This window comes from Spermophilus citellus, assembly GCF_964194105.1.
Source record: "Spermophilus citellus genome assembly, chromosome: 10".
In the NCBI taxonomy this organism is placed as follows: Eukaryota; Metazoa; Chordata; class Mammalia; order Rodentia; family Sciuridae; genus Spermophilus; species Spermophilus citellus.
This window is the reverse complement of record NC_138197.1, coordinates 40,936,790-40,953,757: the sequence shown is the minus strand read 5'-3', so window position 1 is coordinate 40,953,757 and position 16,968 is coordinate 40,936,790. Positions and strand designations below refer to the sequence as shown.

Genomic DNA, 16,968 nt, shown 5'->3' with positions numbered 1-16,968 from the left:
AAGAACATTAAGCTTAACAACTTTTCAGCAAATTTGAAATAGAGCTATTTGAAACCTTTCTTTCGTGGTTTCAGGCAAGAAGTCAATAGTGGCCTATAAAGCTCTCTGATTTTGCCCTAGGCTATACGGGTCCTGTGACTTTGGACGACTGTGGGGATATTGACAATACTATGGTGCTTCTGTATGCCTCCATGGACACCCAGAAGGTACGTCTGATGGCTTATCAGGAAACATAGGGGTGATACAACTGGGTGAGGAGGATAACCTGAAGTAACCTGATGAGGGTCCATAGCGAAGCAATTGGAAAAGTTATGCTTAGAATCTGAAGGCAGTTAATTTCCGTTTTATAAGTATACCCTACTTGGGGTAGTATTCCTTAAGCATTGTAGACCATAGAACTTATTACCCAGATTATCAATTATATTTACTCTCCATACATATGTGTGTGGGAAAACACACACACACACACACACATATATAAACATCCAAAACAGATTAATATAAGGATCAGAATATTCATAGAATATCAATGAGAAGATAAGAAGTCTCTCCTCAGACTTGCTTATTCATTTTCCGCTACTCAAGATTTCTATGAGATAGTCTCTGTTCTCTCCATCAGAACTCCCAGGGAGATGGGCTGGAGTTGTGGCTCAGCGGTAGAACTCTTGCCTAGCACGTGCGAGGCCCTGGGTTCGATCCTCAGCATCACATAAAAATAAATAAATAAATAAAGGTATTGTGTCCAACTACAACTAAAAATATATATTAAAAAAAAAAAGAACTCCCAAGAAAATCATGACCTGTGCAATCCTTCAGGCACACAGTCAGACCCATAATGTTTTGCCTGTATCTACAATGTATATCTCTTTTTTCCTTGCCTATATAGAAATTCCTGTAAAGAAAAGGAGTAGGTTAAACTCATCTCTCCAAGTCTCCCGTGTTTTGCTTTTTATTCAGCACCTAGGTGACAGCTGATCAACATTTAATTTAAAAAGAAAACACCCCACTTTGTCATCCAAAGTTGTGTTCATCCAAACTATGAAAGCCACTGTTTCAGCCAACCAAATGGTCAATAAAATGCTTTTTCCTTCAAAAAATCAGATTCTGATATATCTGGGGAATCTAAGAGAAAAAGTCATGCATTTTTTCATTTTCCAGAGTGAATGTTATGACCTGCCTTATATTGAGTGTATATATATTGACCTAGCTTTGCAAAAGACATCTACAATGACAAATGTGAAAAACTAGAGAAAAGATGTGCAGTTTGGGAAAGGTACACTGGAAATTTGGGGGCAACATTTCAGAGAAGTAATCTATAGTTTTTAGTTACTATAATGAACCTTTAATATAATGCTATTTTTGGAATAAAATCCATGGGAATACCTTAAAATTGGATCTTCTCAATATTTTAGCCACTAATAGGAACTACAAATATACCTACACCCTCCTCCAAGTATTTGCTTCTGGGATGATGTCCTCATGTCCCATGGAGAGAGGCAGACATGTATGATATCTTATCTCAGCCTCAGACAACTCCTCAAAGTGAAAAACTTTGCTCTCTGCATTTATCCACTCTAAAAGCAAATTTGGTTGAATTTTTCAATAATCTAATGCTATCAATTGTATTATGTATATTTGGGAAAACCAGAGATTACTTCTCAAGACAGCTACAGAGATGATAGTCCATATCCAAGGTAGTTTTCAGTAGAGATTCAATATGCCATGTCCTAATACATAAGATATTTCCTATCCTCAATGTATGCAATTATATATTCTGTTCTTAAGTGTAAAATTTTGAAAATGTTAACTATCTGTCCAGAGTATATTGAGGAAATGGTGGTAAATTTAGAAGGATGGTTATTTTTCCAATGTCTCTTAGAAAATGTCTCAATATTTGCAATAATAATTTAAGAATATACCTTTTATGTTTCCTTTAGCAGATTACTTGAAAAATAAATCTTTTATTGTAGTAACTAATTAGTGTCATGTGTAGGGACCTAATGGGATAGAAGAGATTAGAAAATTATGAAATTGATAGAATTTAAGGAATGTAGAATTATCTCAGGATCCCTTGGCATGTATTAAAAAATGTTATAATGGGTTTTACCTGTGATATCTTTACTCATGATGGTTTCCAAAAGCAGCTTAATATTGTGGAAAACACTGGTGACCATGTATGGCGAGAATTGGAGTTGGCCATTAAATTTTTCTTGGACTCTGTTTTAACATTGGTAAAAATGAACGATGTGGACTAGTTCTCTAAAGAATCAAAGTAACTGTGTTGGGCAGAGACTAATGGTATTGTACATGGCCATAAAGATATATAAAACTAATTGGCCCACATGGAAATTAAATCCATGTTCGTACACCACAGAACGCACTATCCAAAGTCCATTGATTTTAATATGTGTTTTGTTTTGTAAACAAATTATAGTAATTTCTTGCACATTTTTGGAAATTAATTGTTTAAGAGTTTACGTATCTGCTCCTAGATACAGTGTGTATATAAAAATTTTGTTCACAAGAAAAAAAATAAATCCATGTTCATGCCATGAACCAATAAACAGATCCTAACTAGTTCCAAGCTTTTTTACAATTACCTTGTTCCAGTGAGAACTGTTATTTAAATGCAGATATCATTGGGCAAGACAGGAGACCTCACCTGTTCATCCGTTTCTTTTTTGTGCCCTGACACAGTACAAGATTCTTTTGACTTATGACACCCACACAAATAGTACCACTACAGAGGACACGCACCCCACATTCGTCTGGAGGAACCATAAACTTCCTAATGATATCCCAGGCCGGGGTAAGATATTCTGAGTGAATTTCCTTTCCCTAAAATTGTTTTTCTGGTAAGAAGAGTAAACTATATGGTTTATGAAGTTAGTTTATGATTATTGTTGTTTGGTTTGGTCCTCCAACTAAATTTTCCAGGTTTGTAAATGTGGACTTTATTTCCCTGAACCATGAATTACATTAAAGTTCTGATTAAACACGGAAAATACCCCTATTCTAATCTTGCCAGACCCATCTTTAAAAATGTGTTGTACCCTTGGACATAAATTATCCCACAGAAGTCTAAAGTTTGGCAATTGACAAAAATGAGAGGGAGACATGTACTTTTTCTCCATTTATATTTTACTGGGAAAAGTTCAAAGGACACCTATTTCAGCAATGAATACATGCTTTATCAAGCTGAGGTGTGGCTGGTGATTATGTTCCCTATCATGCCCCCCCCCATTCCTTCCTTGGACATATCTTTCAGTTACAGTGAAGGTTTCCCACCCAAATCAGATGAGAGTCTCTCCATCATAAAAAGCCCTAACATGGCTAGGTTGTCACCCAGGCAAGATGCGAGGCAACTCTGTGACATTGATCATCAGCAGGTTGGGCAGGACAGGTATATCCTCAGCCATAAAGTGTTGGAATATTCCATCCATGACTGGCTTTGGCCAGGACTTAAAATGATGATCAGTAATTCCATATTGTTAAACTGTCTTTAGGGAAAATATTTTACATTTGGACAAATACACCCAAAGATGCAAAAAAAAAAAAAATGTAAGTACCATTAATACATTTTTTTAAAAAAATTATGAGACATTCTTAAGTAGAGCATCATGCAACCAATTAAAATAATTATTTGCAGAGAATTTTAAATGATAAGAAACTTACGATGCTGGGATCCTAACTTCGTTAAACATTGTGCAGAAATAAGATTGTAAACTGGGTGTGGTGGCTCACACCTGTGATCCCAGTGACTTGGAAGTCTGAGGCAGGAGGATCTCAAGTTCAAAGCCAGCCTCAGCAATTTAGCGAGGCTTTAAGCAACTTAGTGAGACCCTGTCTCAAAATAAAACATGAAGGGCCTGGGATTGTGGCTCAGTGGTGGAGTGCTCGTGTAGGAATTGTATTGTGTCTATCTGCACCTAAAAAAAAATGCAAAAAAAAAATTAAATTAAAAAAAAAAAGGGTTGGGGATGTGGCTCATTGGTTAACTGCCCCTGCTTTCAATCCCAGGTACAAAGAAAGAAAGAAAGAAGGAAGATTCTAAAGAAACAGGCTAAAATTTTAACAGTGGTAGCTACTGAGTAGAATAATTCTGGAAGATATACATTTTTCTTTTTTAGTATATTTCAGAATTTTCAAGATTTTCTACTGATTATATTTGTTTATCACTTTTAAAAAGCATTTAAAAATTATAAGCTAGATTGAAACCTGCAGCTACAGCTACGGGGAAGTGGATACCAGAGGGCAAGTAAAATCTGCTGAGGATTCTCAGCCCCAAGCTCTACAAATTTAGGGTTTGAGGGAATGGCAAACTGGAAGAGTGTGCCCAGTCGTTCATGAAAACAGGGCTCCCGGGAACAGCAGACCTGGCGTGTAGCCAGTATTGTGGTGAGAGGGGCCTGGCTAGAGAAAAAGTGGGAAGTGACTAGACACAAGAGGAGGCCCTAGACACTCAGGATTGGAGACTCGCCCAGTCTGGGAGGAGCTGCTGCACAGTGATTGGTGCCCGCGTATTGACAGGAGACACTTGACCTGGTGGGCACAGCGCCACCTACTAGAAGAGAAGTTAATCAAACTCTAAGACGGCATTTATTAGGTTTTTTTTTTTTTTTTCCTTCTTTTCTCTTTTTTTTTGATTTGGGTTTTTCTTTCATTTTCATTTCTCTTTCTTGTTGTTTTATTAATTTTTTTTACAAAATATTTTTTTTAAATTTTTTTTCTACTAATTTTAATTTTAATTTTTTTTAATTATTATTATTATTTTTTAATTTTTTTTTTAGTTCCTATTTTTTTCTTCTTTAGTCTTTTCATTTTTCTTATCCCCCTTTCCTTGAATTCTACTTGCCGGCTCTCATTCTCTTTAGTGACTTCTTCCCTTCCCTTCAAATACCTTTCCTCCCAAGCATCAAATTAATTTATAGGAGTAAACAGTAACTCAGCAGTCAAACAGAACAAGAAGTAACATGAGCAGCTTCAAAAAACAAGGAAGAAAAGGAGTACAAACAATGCAGGACAGCCTAAATATTCAGGAGGACCTAGAGTCATCAGAAAAATGGTCATATAAAGAACTCAAGGAACACCTTAGACAGATGGAATGGAATCTTAAAGAGAATACAAGACAGCAAATTCAAGCAGCGAAAGAACACATTGAGAATGAATTTCATAAACAGATAAAAGAAGAAGTTAAGCATCTTTATCAGGAGATAGAGATTATAAAAAATAATCAAACAATAATTCTAGAAATGAAGGAAACGATAAACCAAATTAAAAACTCAATTGAGAGTATCACTAACAGAGTGGAGCAAGTAGAAGCCAGAACATCAGATAATGAAGACAAAATATATCATCTTGAAAAGAGTCTAGGCAACTCAGAAAGGCTGGTAAAAAATCATGAGAAAAACATCCAAGAGTTATGGGATAACATAAAAAAACCAAACTTACGAGTCATCGGGATAGAAGAAGGTACAGAGATTCAAACCAAGGGAATGAGTAACCTGCTGAATGAAATAATTACAGAAAACTTTCCAGAAATAAAAAAGGGAACAGATATACAAATTGAAGATGCATACAGGACACTGAGCACACAAAAATCACAGTAGACCAACGCCAAGACACATTGTTATGAAGATATCCAATATACAGAACAAAGAGAAAATATTAAAAGCTACAAGAGAAAGGAGACAGATTACATTCAGGGGTAAACCAATAAGGTTAACAACGGATTTTTCATCACAGACACTAAAAGCAAGAAGGTCATGGAACAATGTATTTCAAACACTGAAAGACAATGGATGCCAACCAAGAATTCTGTATCCAGCAAAATTAAGCTTCAGGTATGACAACGAAATAAAAATCTCTCATGATAAACAAAAGTTAAAAGAATTTGCAGCCAGAAAACCAGCATTGCAAAGCATTTTGAGCAAAACACTACACGAGGAAGAAATGAAAAACAATAACCAAAACCATCAGTGGGAAGTGGCTCAGTAAAGACAGAGGGCGAGGGGAAAGACAATCATGGAGAAACAAACTAAAATTTTTTTAAAAAAAGGATAAACAATCAAACATGGATGGAAGTTCAAACCATATATCAATAGTAACTCTGAATGTTAATGGCTTAAACTCTCCAATAAAGCGACATAGGCTGGTATCATGGATTAAAAAAACAAATCCAACAATATGCTGCCTCCAGGAGACACATCTGATTGGAAAAGACATACACAGGCTGAAGGTGAAAGGATGGGAAAAAATATACCACGCACACGGTCCTCGTAAGCAAGCAGGGGTGGCCATCCTCATATCGAATAAAATTGACTTCAAGACTAAGTTAATCAAAAGGGATAAAGAAGGTCATTATATACTGTTAAAAGGAACCATTCACCAACAAGACATAACAATTATCAATATTTACGCACCAAATAATGGTGCTGCGACATTCATAAAACAAATTCTCCTCAAGTTCAAGAATCAAATAGACCACAACACAATAATTATGGGAGACTTCAACACACCTCTCTCACCATTGGACAGATCCTCTAAACAAAAGTTGAATAAAGAAACTATAGAACTCAATACCACAATCAATAACCTAGACTTAACTGACTTATATAGAATATATCAACCATCATCAAATGGCTATACTTTTTTCTCAGCAGCACATGGATCCTTCTCAAAAATAGACCATATATTATGCCATAGGGCAACCCTCAGTAAATATAAAGGGGTGGAGATAATACCATGCATTTTATCTGATCATAATGGAATGAAACTGGAAATCAATGATAAAAGAAGGAAGGAAAAATCCTACAACACATGGAAAATGAACAATATGTTACTGAATGATCAATGGGTTACAGAAGACATAAAGGAGGAAATCAAAAAATTCTTAGAGATAAACGAAAATACAGACACAACATATCGGAATCTATGGGACACAATGAAAGCAGTTTTAAGAGGAAAATTCATCGCCTGGCGGTCATTCCTCAAAAAAAGAAAAAACCAACAAATAAATGAGCTCACACTGCAACTCAAAGCCCTAGAAAAGGAAGAGCAAAACAACAGCAAATGTAGCAGAAGGCAAGAAACAATTAAAATCAGAGCGGAAATCAATGAAATTGAAACAAAAGAAACTATTGAAAAAATTGACAAAACTAAAAGTTGGTTCTTCGAAAAAATAAATAAGATCGACAGACCTTTAGCCATGCTAACGAAGAGAAGAAGAGAGAGAACTCAAATTACTAACATACGGGATGAAAAAGGCAATATCACAACAGATGCTACAGAAATACAGAAGACAATTAGAAATTATTTTGAAAACCTATATTCCAATAAAATAGAGGATAGTGAAGACATCAATAAATTTCTTAAGTCATATGATTTGCCCAGACTGAGTCAGGTGGATACACACAATCTGAACAGACCAATATCAATGGATGAAATTGAAGAAGCCATCAAAAGACTACCAACCAAGAAAAGCCCAGGACCGGATGGGTATACAGCGGAGTTTTACAAAACCTTTAAAGAAGAATTAATACCAATACTTTTCAAGTTATTTCAGGAAATAGAAAAAGAGGGAGCTCTTCCAAATTCATTCTATGAGGCCAACATCACCCTGATTCCGAAACCAGACAAAGACACCTCAAAGAAAGGAAACTACAGACCAATATCTCTAATGAACCTAGATGCAAAAATCCTCAATAAAATTATGGCGAATCGAATACAAAAACACATCAAAAAAATTGTGCACCATGATCAAGTAGGATTCATCCCTGGGATGCAAGGATGGTTCAACATACGGAAATCAATAAATGTTATTCACCACATCAATAGACTTAAAGATAAGAACCATATGATCATCTCGATAGATGCAGAGAAAGCATTCGACAAAGTACAGCATCCCTTTATGTTCAAAACTCTAGAAAAACTAGGGATAACAGGAACTTACCTTGACATTGTAAAAGCTATCTATGCTAAGCCTCAGGCTAGCATCATTCTGAATGGACAAAAGTTGAAGGCATTTCCTCTAAAATCCAGAACAAGACAGGGATGCCCTCTATCTCCACTTCTATTCAATATAGTTCTCGAAACACTGGCCAGAGCAATTAGACAGACGAAAGAAATTAAAGGCATAAAAATTGGAAAAGAAGAACTTAAATTATCACTATTTGCAGATGACATGATTCTATACCTAGAAGACCCAAAAGGGTCTACAAAGAAACTACTAGAACTAATAAAGGAATTCAGCAAAGTGGCAGGATATAAAATCAACACACATAAATCAAAGGCATTTCTGTATATCAGCGACAAAACTTCTGAAATGGAAATGAGGAAAAACACTCCATTCACAATATCGTCAAAAAAATAATATACTTGGGAATCAACCTAACAAAAGATGTGAAAGATTTATACAATGAAAACTACAGAACCCTAAAGAGAGAAGTAGAAGAAGATCTTAGAAGATGGAAAAATATACCCTGTTCATGGTTAGGCAGAACTAACATCATCAAAATGGCGATATTACCAAAAGTTCTCTATAGATTTAATGCAATGCCAATCAAAATCCCAACGGCATTTCTTGTAGAATAGATAAAGCAATCATGAAATTCATATGGAAAAATAAAAGACCCAGAATAGCAAAAGCAATTCTAAGCAGGAAGTGTGAATCAGGCGGTATAGCGATACCAGATTTCAAACTATATTACAGAGCAATAGTGACAAAAACAGCATGGTACTGGTACCAAAACAGGCGGGTGGACCAATGGTATAGAATAGAGGACACAGAGACTAATCCACAAAGTTACAACTATCTTATATTTGATAAAGGGGCTAAAAGCATGCAATGGAGGAAGGATAGCATCTTCAACAAATGGTGTTGGGAAAACTGGAAATCCATATGCAACAAAATGAAACTGAATCCCTTTCTCTCGCCATGCACAAAAGTTAACTCAAAATGGATCAAGGAGCTTGATATCAAATCAGAAACTCTGCGTCTGATAGAAGAAAAAGTTGGCTCCGATCTACAGATTGTGGGGCCGGGCTCCAAATTCCTTAATAGGACACCCATAGCACAAGAGTTAACAACTAGAATCAACAAATGGGACTTAATTAAACTTAGAAGTTTTTTCTCAGCAAAAGAAACAATAAGAGAGGTAAATAGGGAGCCTACATCCTGGGAACAAATTTTTACTCCTCACACTTCAGATAGAGCCCTAATATCCAGAGTATACAAAGAACTCAAAAAATTAGACAATAAGATAACAAATAACCCAATCAACAAATGGGCCAAGGACCTGAACAGACACTTCTCAGAGGAGGATATACAATCAATCAACAAGTACATGAAAAAATGCTCTCCATCTCTAGCAGTCAGAGAAATGCAAATCAAAACCACCCTAAGATACCATCTCACTCCAGTAAGATTGGCAGCCACTATGAAGTCAAACAACAACAAGTGCTGGCGAGGATGTGGAGAAAAGTGTACACTTGTACATTGCTGGTGGGACTGCAAATTGGTGCGGCCAATTTGGAAAGCAGTTTGGAGATTCCTGGGAAAGCTGGGAATGGAACCACCATTTGACCCTGCTATTGCCCTTCTCGGACTATTCCCTGAAGACCTTAAAAGAGCATGCTACAGGGATACTGCCACATCGATGTTCATAGCAGCACAATTCACAATAGCTAGACTGTGGAACCAACCCAGATGCCCTTCAATAGATGAATGGATAAAAAAATGTGGCATCTATACACAATGGAGTACTATGCAGCAATAAAAAATGACAAAATCATAGAATTTGCAGGGAAATGGATGGCACTAGAGCAGATTATGCTTAGTGAAGCTAGCCAATCCCTAAAAAACAAATACCAAATGTCTTCTTTGATATAATGAGAGCAACTATGAACAGAGCAGGGAGGAAGAGTAGGAAGAAAAGATTAACATTAAACAGAGACATGAGATGGGAGGGAAAGGGAGAGAAAAGGGAAATTGCATGGAAATGAAGGGAGACCCTCATTGCTATACAAAATTACATATAAGAGGTTGTGAGGGGAATGGGAAAATAAACAAGGAGAGAAATGAATTACAGTAGATGGGGTAGAGAGAGAAGTTGGGAGGGGAGGGGAGGGGGGATAGTAGGGGATAGGAAAGGTAGCAGAATACAACAATTACTAATAGGGCATTATGTAAAATTGTGGATGTGTAACTGACGTGATTCTGCAATCTGCATTTGGGGTAAAATTGGGGGTTCATAACCCACTTCAATCTAATGTATGAAATATGATATGTCAAGAGCTTTGTAATGTTGTGAACAACCAATTAAAAAAATAAATAAATAAATAAATAAGCAAAATAAAATAAAGGACCATCAACAACTAAAAAAAAAAAAAATTATAAGCTAAAAATATTTCTAACCCAGCTCTGCTCTGCAGCCAGAAATTCTGGAATTTTGATGTGCCTTAGGGGGCACATTTCTGCTTCGGTGGGCTTGCTTGTGCCAAAGCTGTAATGTCCTAGTTCTCTTTCACTGCATCAGTCACTTTTGGTTCAAAATTATTCCCGTGCTTTTATTCAAAAGACATTAGCAGTTGACTAAAGCACAAAAGGAGGTGGGGCTGGGGATTATAGTCTTTTAAACAACAAGCGATTTGGAACTGTTGGCATTCCTTTTGGAAGTTGGTTTTTCTTTAATCAGCTTTCTTTATTATCCCTAGAATGATCTTCAAGCTTCCTAGTTCTAAACCAAACCTGACTTTCTAAATAGCTCTTTCTTTTATCATGGGCTTCTAAAACTCTCTACTTCTTCTTTTTGTAACGTCTTGAATTAAAATATTATTTTCTTTCTGCTAATTACAGCTCTCAATGACAATGTTGTTTTTAATTTTAGTATGGTTTTTATCGGTGTTTAAGTTTTTAGTTATTTAATAGAAGGCTGTGATTTTTAAAGTGCTAAACTTCTCAAAAAATAATTTTTGAGCACTCTCATTATTTACTTAAAAGATATCACATGAAATATTTATATTTTGTAGCACAGAGGCATTATATTACCCTGGGCAACTTCACCTCACTTTCAGTTAACTAGAAAACTGAGACAGAACTTTCCATTACTTCCCTGTTACTATAGTTAGTTTTATACTTTACAAGTAAAATATACAAATAATCTAATTGTATACAAATAAGGAATGCATGCTTGGCCTTTTTTCTGTGTACACACTTGCTAACTAATCAGAATATTTCATCTGGCTATCACACCCTCACTGTCTATTCATTCATTTAAGGAAGAGTTAGTTAGTGCCCCAAGATGTGTTAAACATCTGGGATACAACAATGTGGATAATGCAGATCTGGTTGTATCCTCCTCAGAGCCCTCATCATCTGCTTCCTGGATTATAGCAACATCCAGCTGCCTTCCTGCTCCAGTGCAACCCCTCACATCACCACACTGTTGCCAACACTTCTACCTGCAGAACAAAGTCCAAATGACTGAATAGAGTACAATATGCCCATGACCTTCCTATTTTTCCAGCCATATCTTTTCTCTTAAAAAATCCCTTCCCCACTCTCAACTTCCTCCTACCTCCTTAAAGAAAGGTCATATAAATTTGTGCCCCTGTGTCCTTGTTCATGCTACTCCCTCTGTCCAGAATTTATTACCCTCCCCCATTCAACTGGCAAACGTACACTCAGTTCAAGATTTAACTTTATTTCATTTGTCCTAACTTATTTTAGCAACCCAGGAGGTTATTAATCTTATTTATCTTGCTCTTACCCTACCTGACTCCTAGCATTTATATTTGTTTACATGTCTTTTTATATTTTTTAAAGGTACAGTCCATTATTTATTCCTATCCTCTCCACCCCTCAACATATGCCTTGAAATCAATGAATGATGATGTGCGATAACTGTATTTCTACACTGAACTCCAGCACTAATTTACACTGTGTTAATTTTAGTCATTTTTCTTCTCTAAGTGTGAGTTTCTTCCTCTGCTACAACAGGAGACTTAGGGTTCCTTTTAATCATAGTGTCATATGACCTTGCAGTTATAAGGTCATTCTGCATTCCTTGGGAAGAGATAAATAGGATGTAATAATCACAGTGACCACCAGGAGGCAGCCAAAGCTTAGCCTTAGAACTACTGAGACCCAGACAACCTAACAAGCAAAACTAAAAAGCATGTTGAATTTAAAACTATATTAAATTGTACATGGCATATTTAAATACTATGTGTAAATGTCATAATTACATCTAGCACAGTGAGATGTTGATACTGCAAGAGGCTGATGGGGCTTGAGATGGGCTGAGAGCACCACATTCTCTCTAATTCTTGTGCTAGTCCAGGGAATGTGCAATTTTAGTAGGCTGCTGAGTGCAATCATCTGCACTGTTGAAACTGCATTTCTTGTTCTCACTCTTGTTATTTATCTGGTGTGATAGAAGTGGGAGTAGAAATAGTAATGATGGAAGTGGTGATTGTAGTGACATACGGCCATCACCAAAGACAAACATGCCCACAATGTTATCTCATCTCCAAGGTATGAATTTATTTCTGCCCAGATGAGATAAATCCACAACTCACATTTTCACTGTTGAAAATTTCCTTTTAGCACAAAACAGGTAGTTAGAGGCAGCTGTATGGTTGCAAAGCTTAAACTTTCAAATGTACCCCCTTAAAAGAGTGCTGCAACATTTAACCCCACAAAAAGCACCCCGCTTCAGAAAAAAAGGATTAGTTCATTAGGATATGATGTGATGACACAAAAATTATTATTATTTTTTTTATTGGTTGTTCACAACATTACAAAGCTCTTGACATATCATATTTCATACATTAGATTGAAGAGGGTTATGAACCCCCAATTTTACCCCAAATGCAGATTGCAGAATCACGTCAGTTACACATCCACAATTTTACATAATGCCCTATTAGTAATTGTTGTATTCTGCTACCTTTCCTATCCCCTACTACAAAAATTATTTTAAAATGCATGTAATGTGTAACCTAAGTCTAACGGCATACCAGTTTTTGACATGAATTTATGTGTCTTAATATTTGGATTCCTTTCCCTAGCCTCTTTCAGATAGTAAGATGAGCAAGGCCAAACTTTTATTCAATTATTTTTTCATTCAGTCGTTTTCTTTTTTCTTTTTTTTTTTTCATTCAGTCATTTTCAATTGATATTTTACCAGGTCTCAGGCCTGATGTGTGCTAAAGGTACAGGAACAAACAAGTAGATCATGGACCATAGTCTCAAGGATTCTGTGTCATGGTGCCATGACAGGGAAGATAGGAAGGGAGGGCGCTACTTTAATAGAGAGATCTTGGTGTTTCCTCTTCAGGGCACCTTCATTAATTATATTTTTAGCAAAGAAAAATTCTTGTATGTGATTTTTCACTCCAGTAGTAGAGATGTTCACGATGGAAGGTGAGCATGTCTGGTCCCACCTCTGTGTGTCCCCAGACTCTCAATCTCTTCAGCATATTTCTAAGTAATGTTTCTTGATTTAAAAGCTTTAGATGTTATTTATCTTTTGTATTGTGAATTAAGATTTAGTTCTTCACTAGTCCTCCTTACTTCTCAATATCACCTTTTTTTTGTCAATATATTTATTAGGTATTTAATTAATATACATGAGCTTCTAGTGTTGTTCAATCAACTGTTTATAAAAATGTCTTGCTCCCCCACTTTGTGAGATGAAGCTAAAAGTTCCCCAATTGTTCCTTCTACCCTCTTTCCATCTCCCATACTCTCCTTTATCTTTCTTTAATTTATCAAGGTTGTTAATATTTATTTGGCAATCATATCATAGTTCTTTGGTCTTTACCTATAAGTTGATTCTATAAATTGAAGTAAGTAAACGTTTTCATCATTATCATGATGTAAATATTTACACAAAGCTAAATATTATGCTGTGATAACATTTCTTTATATATGATTCCAAAGCTTCTCTTTTATACCACACAAAAGATAAAGGATTGTCTCTCCTTTTTAAAATACACAAAATCAGGCCTCATTTTACTTTGTTTCATTTTTGGACTATGCCTTTCTTGAACATTTTTCCCTGAGAGTTTCTCTTTGGGGCACACCTTCTCTCCCTCCTTTCTTTCCTTCCTCCCTTCCTTTTTCTCTCTCTTTATGTAGAAAGAATTGTGTCTTCACCATATTTCTATTATTTTTTAAGCTTCTTACACATTCTATTTCTTGGAATCCGTTCCATTTTGAACCCACTGATTTCCTTTCCCAACAGGGATGCAATGTGGGCTGTGTGAGCCATGATTTCTCTGTATGGTTTTCTGATGGTGGGCCTTCTCCTCCCAGGCTTAGGCCTTCACATTCTCAGACTCTGCTTCAAAGCTTCCTGGGGGTGGATCCACATTTTCCTGAATTCCACTAACTTTTCTGAGAGTCTCTCAACTTACTCCATCTACTTAACTCCACCCATACACTAGTGTTCCAATAACGAAAATCACATTCCTCACTGACGACCTCAATAACCCAGAGAGCTTGGAAAGAACCAGCATGCAACGCTGTCATTTAACAGTCTACACTGACTCTTCTTCCAACATGTGTTCTGCATTTAAAAACTAACTGTCTGTTTCTTCTCTGTGAAACCTCCTGGGGTATATTGGTTTCAAGGACAGCAGGTAGACTTCTACTCCCACAATTATTTGTGTGCTGGAAACCACTTTATGTTCTTATAACCATTTGGTGATTCCTGTTAGAGATAAAAGAGAAATATAGGCTTCAAGGAGAGCTGAAATTAAACTGCTTTCCCTGGGCACATGCCAGACTGCTTTTTTCAGGACTGGAACACAGGACATAAATTACCAAGAAACAATTAATAAAAAAAAAAAAAATGTTTTTCAAAAGGGCTTTCTCTGTCCCTTCCCCAACTAGAATCTTTGAAATGTTTTCATTCTCTTCTCAAACATCCTGCTAATGCATTTTCTACTTTTTCCTGCCATAGGCCCTCAGATCCTGATGATTGCTGTTTTCACACTCACAGGGACAGTGGTGCTGGTCCTGATCATTGCTCTCCTGGTGCTGAGGTACCTCCCCTCCTTGCCACAGAATGCTCCTCATTCAGAGGAGGAAGGAGGCAGAGATCTGACTCTGCTGCTCACACAGGCTCACAAGGAGATCTCTAGACAGACCTAAAATCATGAAGGCATTCTGCATCAAAGACTACATAAGGACAAAATATTACCTGGGGGGCAAATTAGAGCTCTGAGTCAAATGCCTGAACTCTGACCCAGTTCTGTGATTTACCAGTTTTGAGGTCTCAAGCACACGTTACTTAACAACTTAAACAAGTTATTTTGCTTCAGTTTCTTCCTCTGAGCTGCCATGAGAATTAGAAATGGGTCATGTATACAGAGTGCAATATAATAAGCATTATGTAAATGAAAACTAGCTATTCTCACTGTTTTATTGGCATATTGTGGGAGATTTTAAAATCATTGTACTACATGATATTTAGGTTGCTAGAAGATTTAGAAATCATCTATTCCAAATTTCCTATTTTATTTATTTATTTAATTTTTTAGATAGAGTGAGAGAGGAGAGAGAGAGAGAATTTTTTAATATTTATTTTTTAGTTTTCGGCGGACACAACATCTTTGTTTGTATGTGGTGCTGAGGATCGAACCCGGGCCGCACGCATGCCAGGCGAGCGTGCTACTGCTTGAGCCACATCCCCAGCCCCAAATTTCTTATTTTAGCAGGAAGGAAGTGGGCTGTTTTCTTCAATCCAAAGGCAGAGCTGGGATCCTGTAACTGTATTGCTTAGAAATATACACAATAGACAGTGTGGCCATTTAGTCAAGAATGAGCAGAAGCCAAAATTTCCTTCAGAAACCAAGTTCAAATGAGAGTCAGTTTAAGAGAGGAGCAAATTGCAAGACAAAAGTGACACGTATTTCCCATTGTTTCTAAACATGGGAGGCAGAAAGAGGACTTCCTCATGGCCAGAGTCTCCTCTAGGGGACCTGGCAAATAGTTGTCATTCATGTATTCTTCCAATATAACAAGAAAAGTAGTAAATGGTCTATAGAATCCCTAATTCAATATGAATGACAGTTGGTTCTGTTGAGTTCCAAGAGTCTCCATGGGTGCTTGGCTGCCTTCAATGTCTCAAGAGTCATTCTCCATGCTCCCAGTCTTACTGTAAAAATAACTGGTTAATACTATGCTATTTATGTGTATTTAATAGAGCTGGATGGAAGCATAGGAGGAAAATAATGATTTCTGCTTAGGAAAGTATGAGAAAGGCATTATAAATGAACTTGAAAAGGTGAGGTGCAGTTTGTCAAATGACTTAAAAACAAAAAGGTATTCAGGGACAAATAGGTCAATGGAAAAGACGATTGATTACAAAATCAGACTCAAGCAAGTATAGGGACTTGCTTATATTACAGAGATAATATTACAAGTCAGTTAGGATGTGATATTGGGACAGTAGGCTTCCCACAAGTAAAAAATGAAATTAAAACTACATGAAATTGGCTGGGTGTGGTAGCTTGGGAGGCTGACACAGGAGGATCATGAGTTCAGAGCCAGCCTCAGCAACTTAGTAAGGCTCTAAGCAACGCTCAGTGTTTCAGCACCCCTGTGTTCAATCCCTGGTAGCAAAAACTAAAAGAAAAAAAGATCTGCATGTGAAAAACCAACTTCAGAATATAGAAGAAATTTAGGAAATGACTTTATGAAGTCAGATTAGGAAAGTGTGATTCAGTCACTGATTAAAAAAATGTCAGAGAAGAAAACTCTATAAATATGTAAAATCAAAATTAGTAAAATCAAAATTTTCCATAAAGCAAAGTTAAAAGAATAAACTGTGAAAAGGTATTTTTAACACAAAAGGACTTGTTTTACAGAAGACATAAAGAACTCACAAAAGTTAATAAGAAAAAGAAAAGAAAAAATTGCATAATAAAAAATATTAGAGAAATTATAAGTAAATAATT

At 36.4% G+C, this 16,968-nt stretch overlaps 1 protein-coding gene across 1 annotated transcript in view; it reads left to right on the top strand.

Moving 5' to 3' along the window:
- Positions 1–16,968, top strand: part of GUCY2C (guanylate cyclase 2C) — a gene marked incomplete at its 5' end in the record, with an annotated part of 74,137 nt that overhangs the window by 20,270 nt on the left and 36,899 nt on the right. Inside the window, 3 exons of the mRNA XM_081311489.1 lie at positions 121–206; positions 2,698–2,809; positions 14,970–15,051. Coding sequence (XP_081167615.1) covers positions 121–206; positions 2,698–2,809; positions 14,970–15,051 — 280 coding nt within the window. The remainder of the gene's footprint in view (positions 1–120; positions 207–2,697; positions 2,810–14,969; positions 15,052–16,968) is intronic.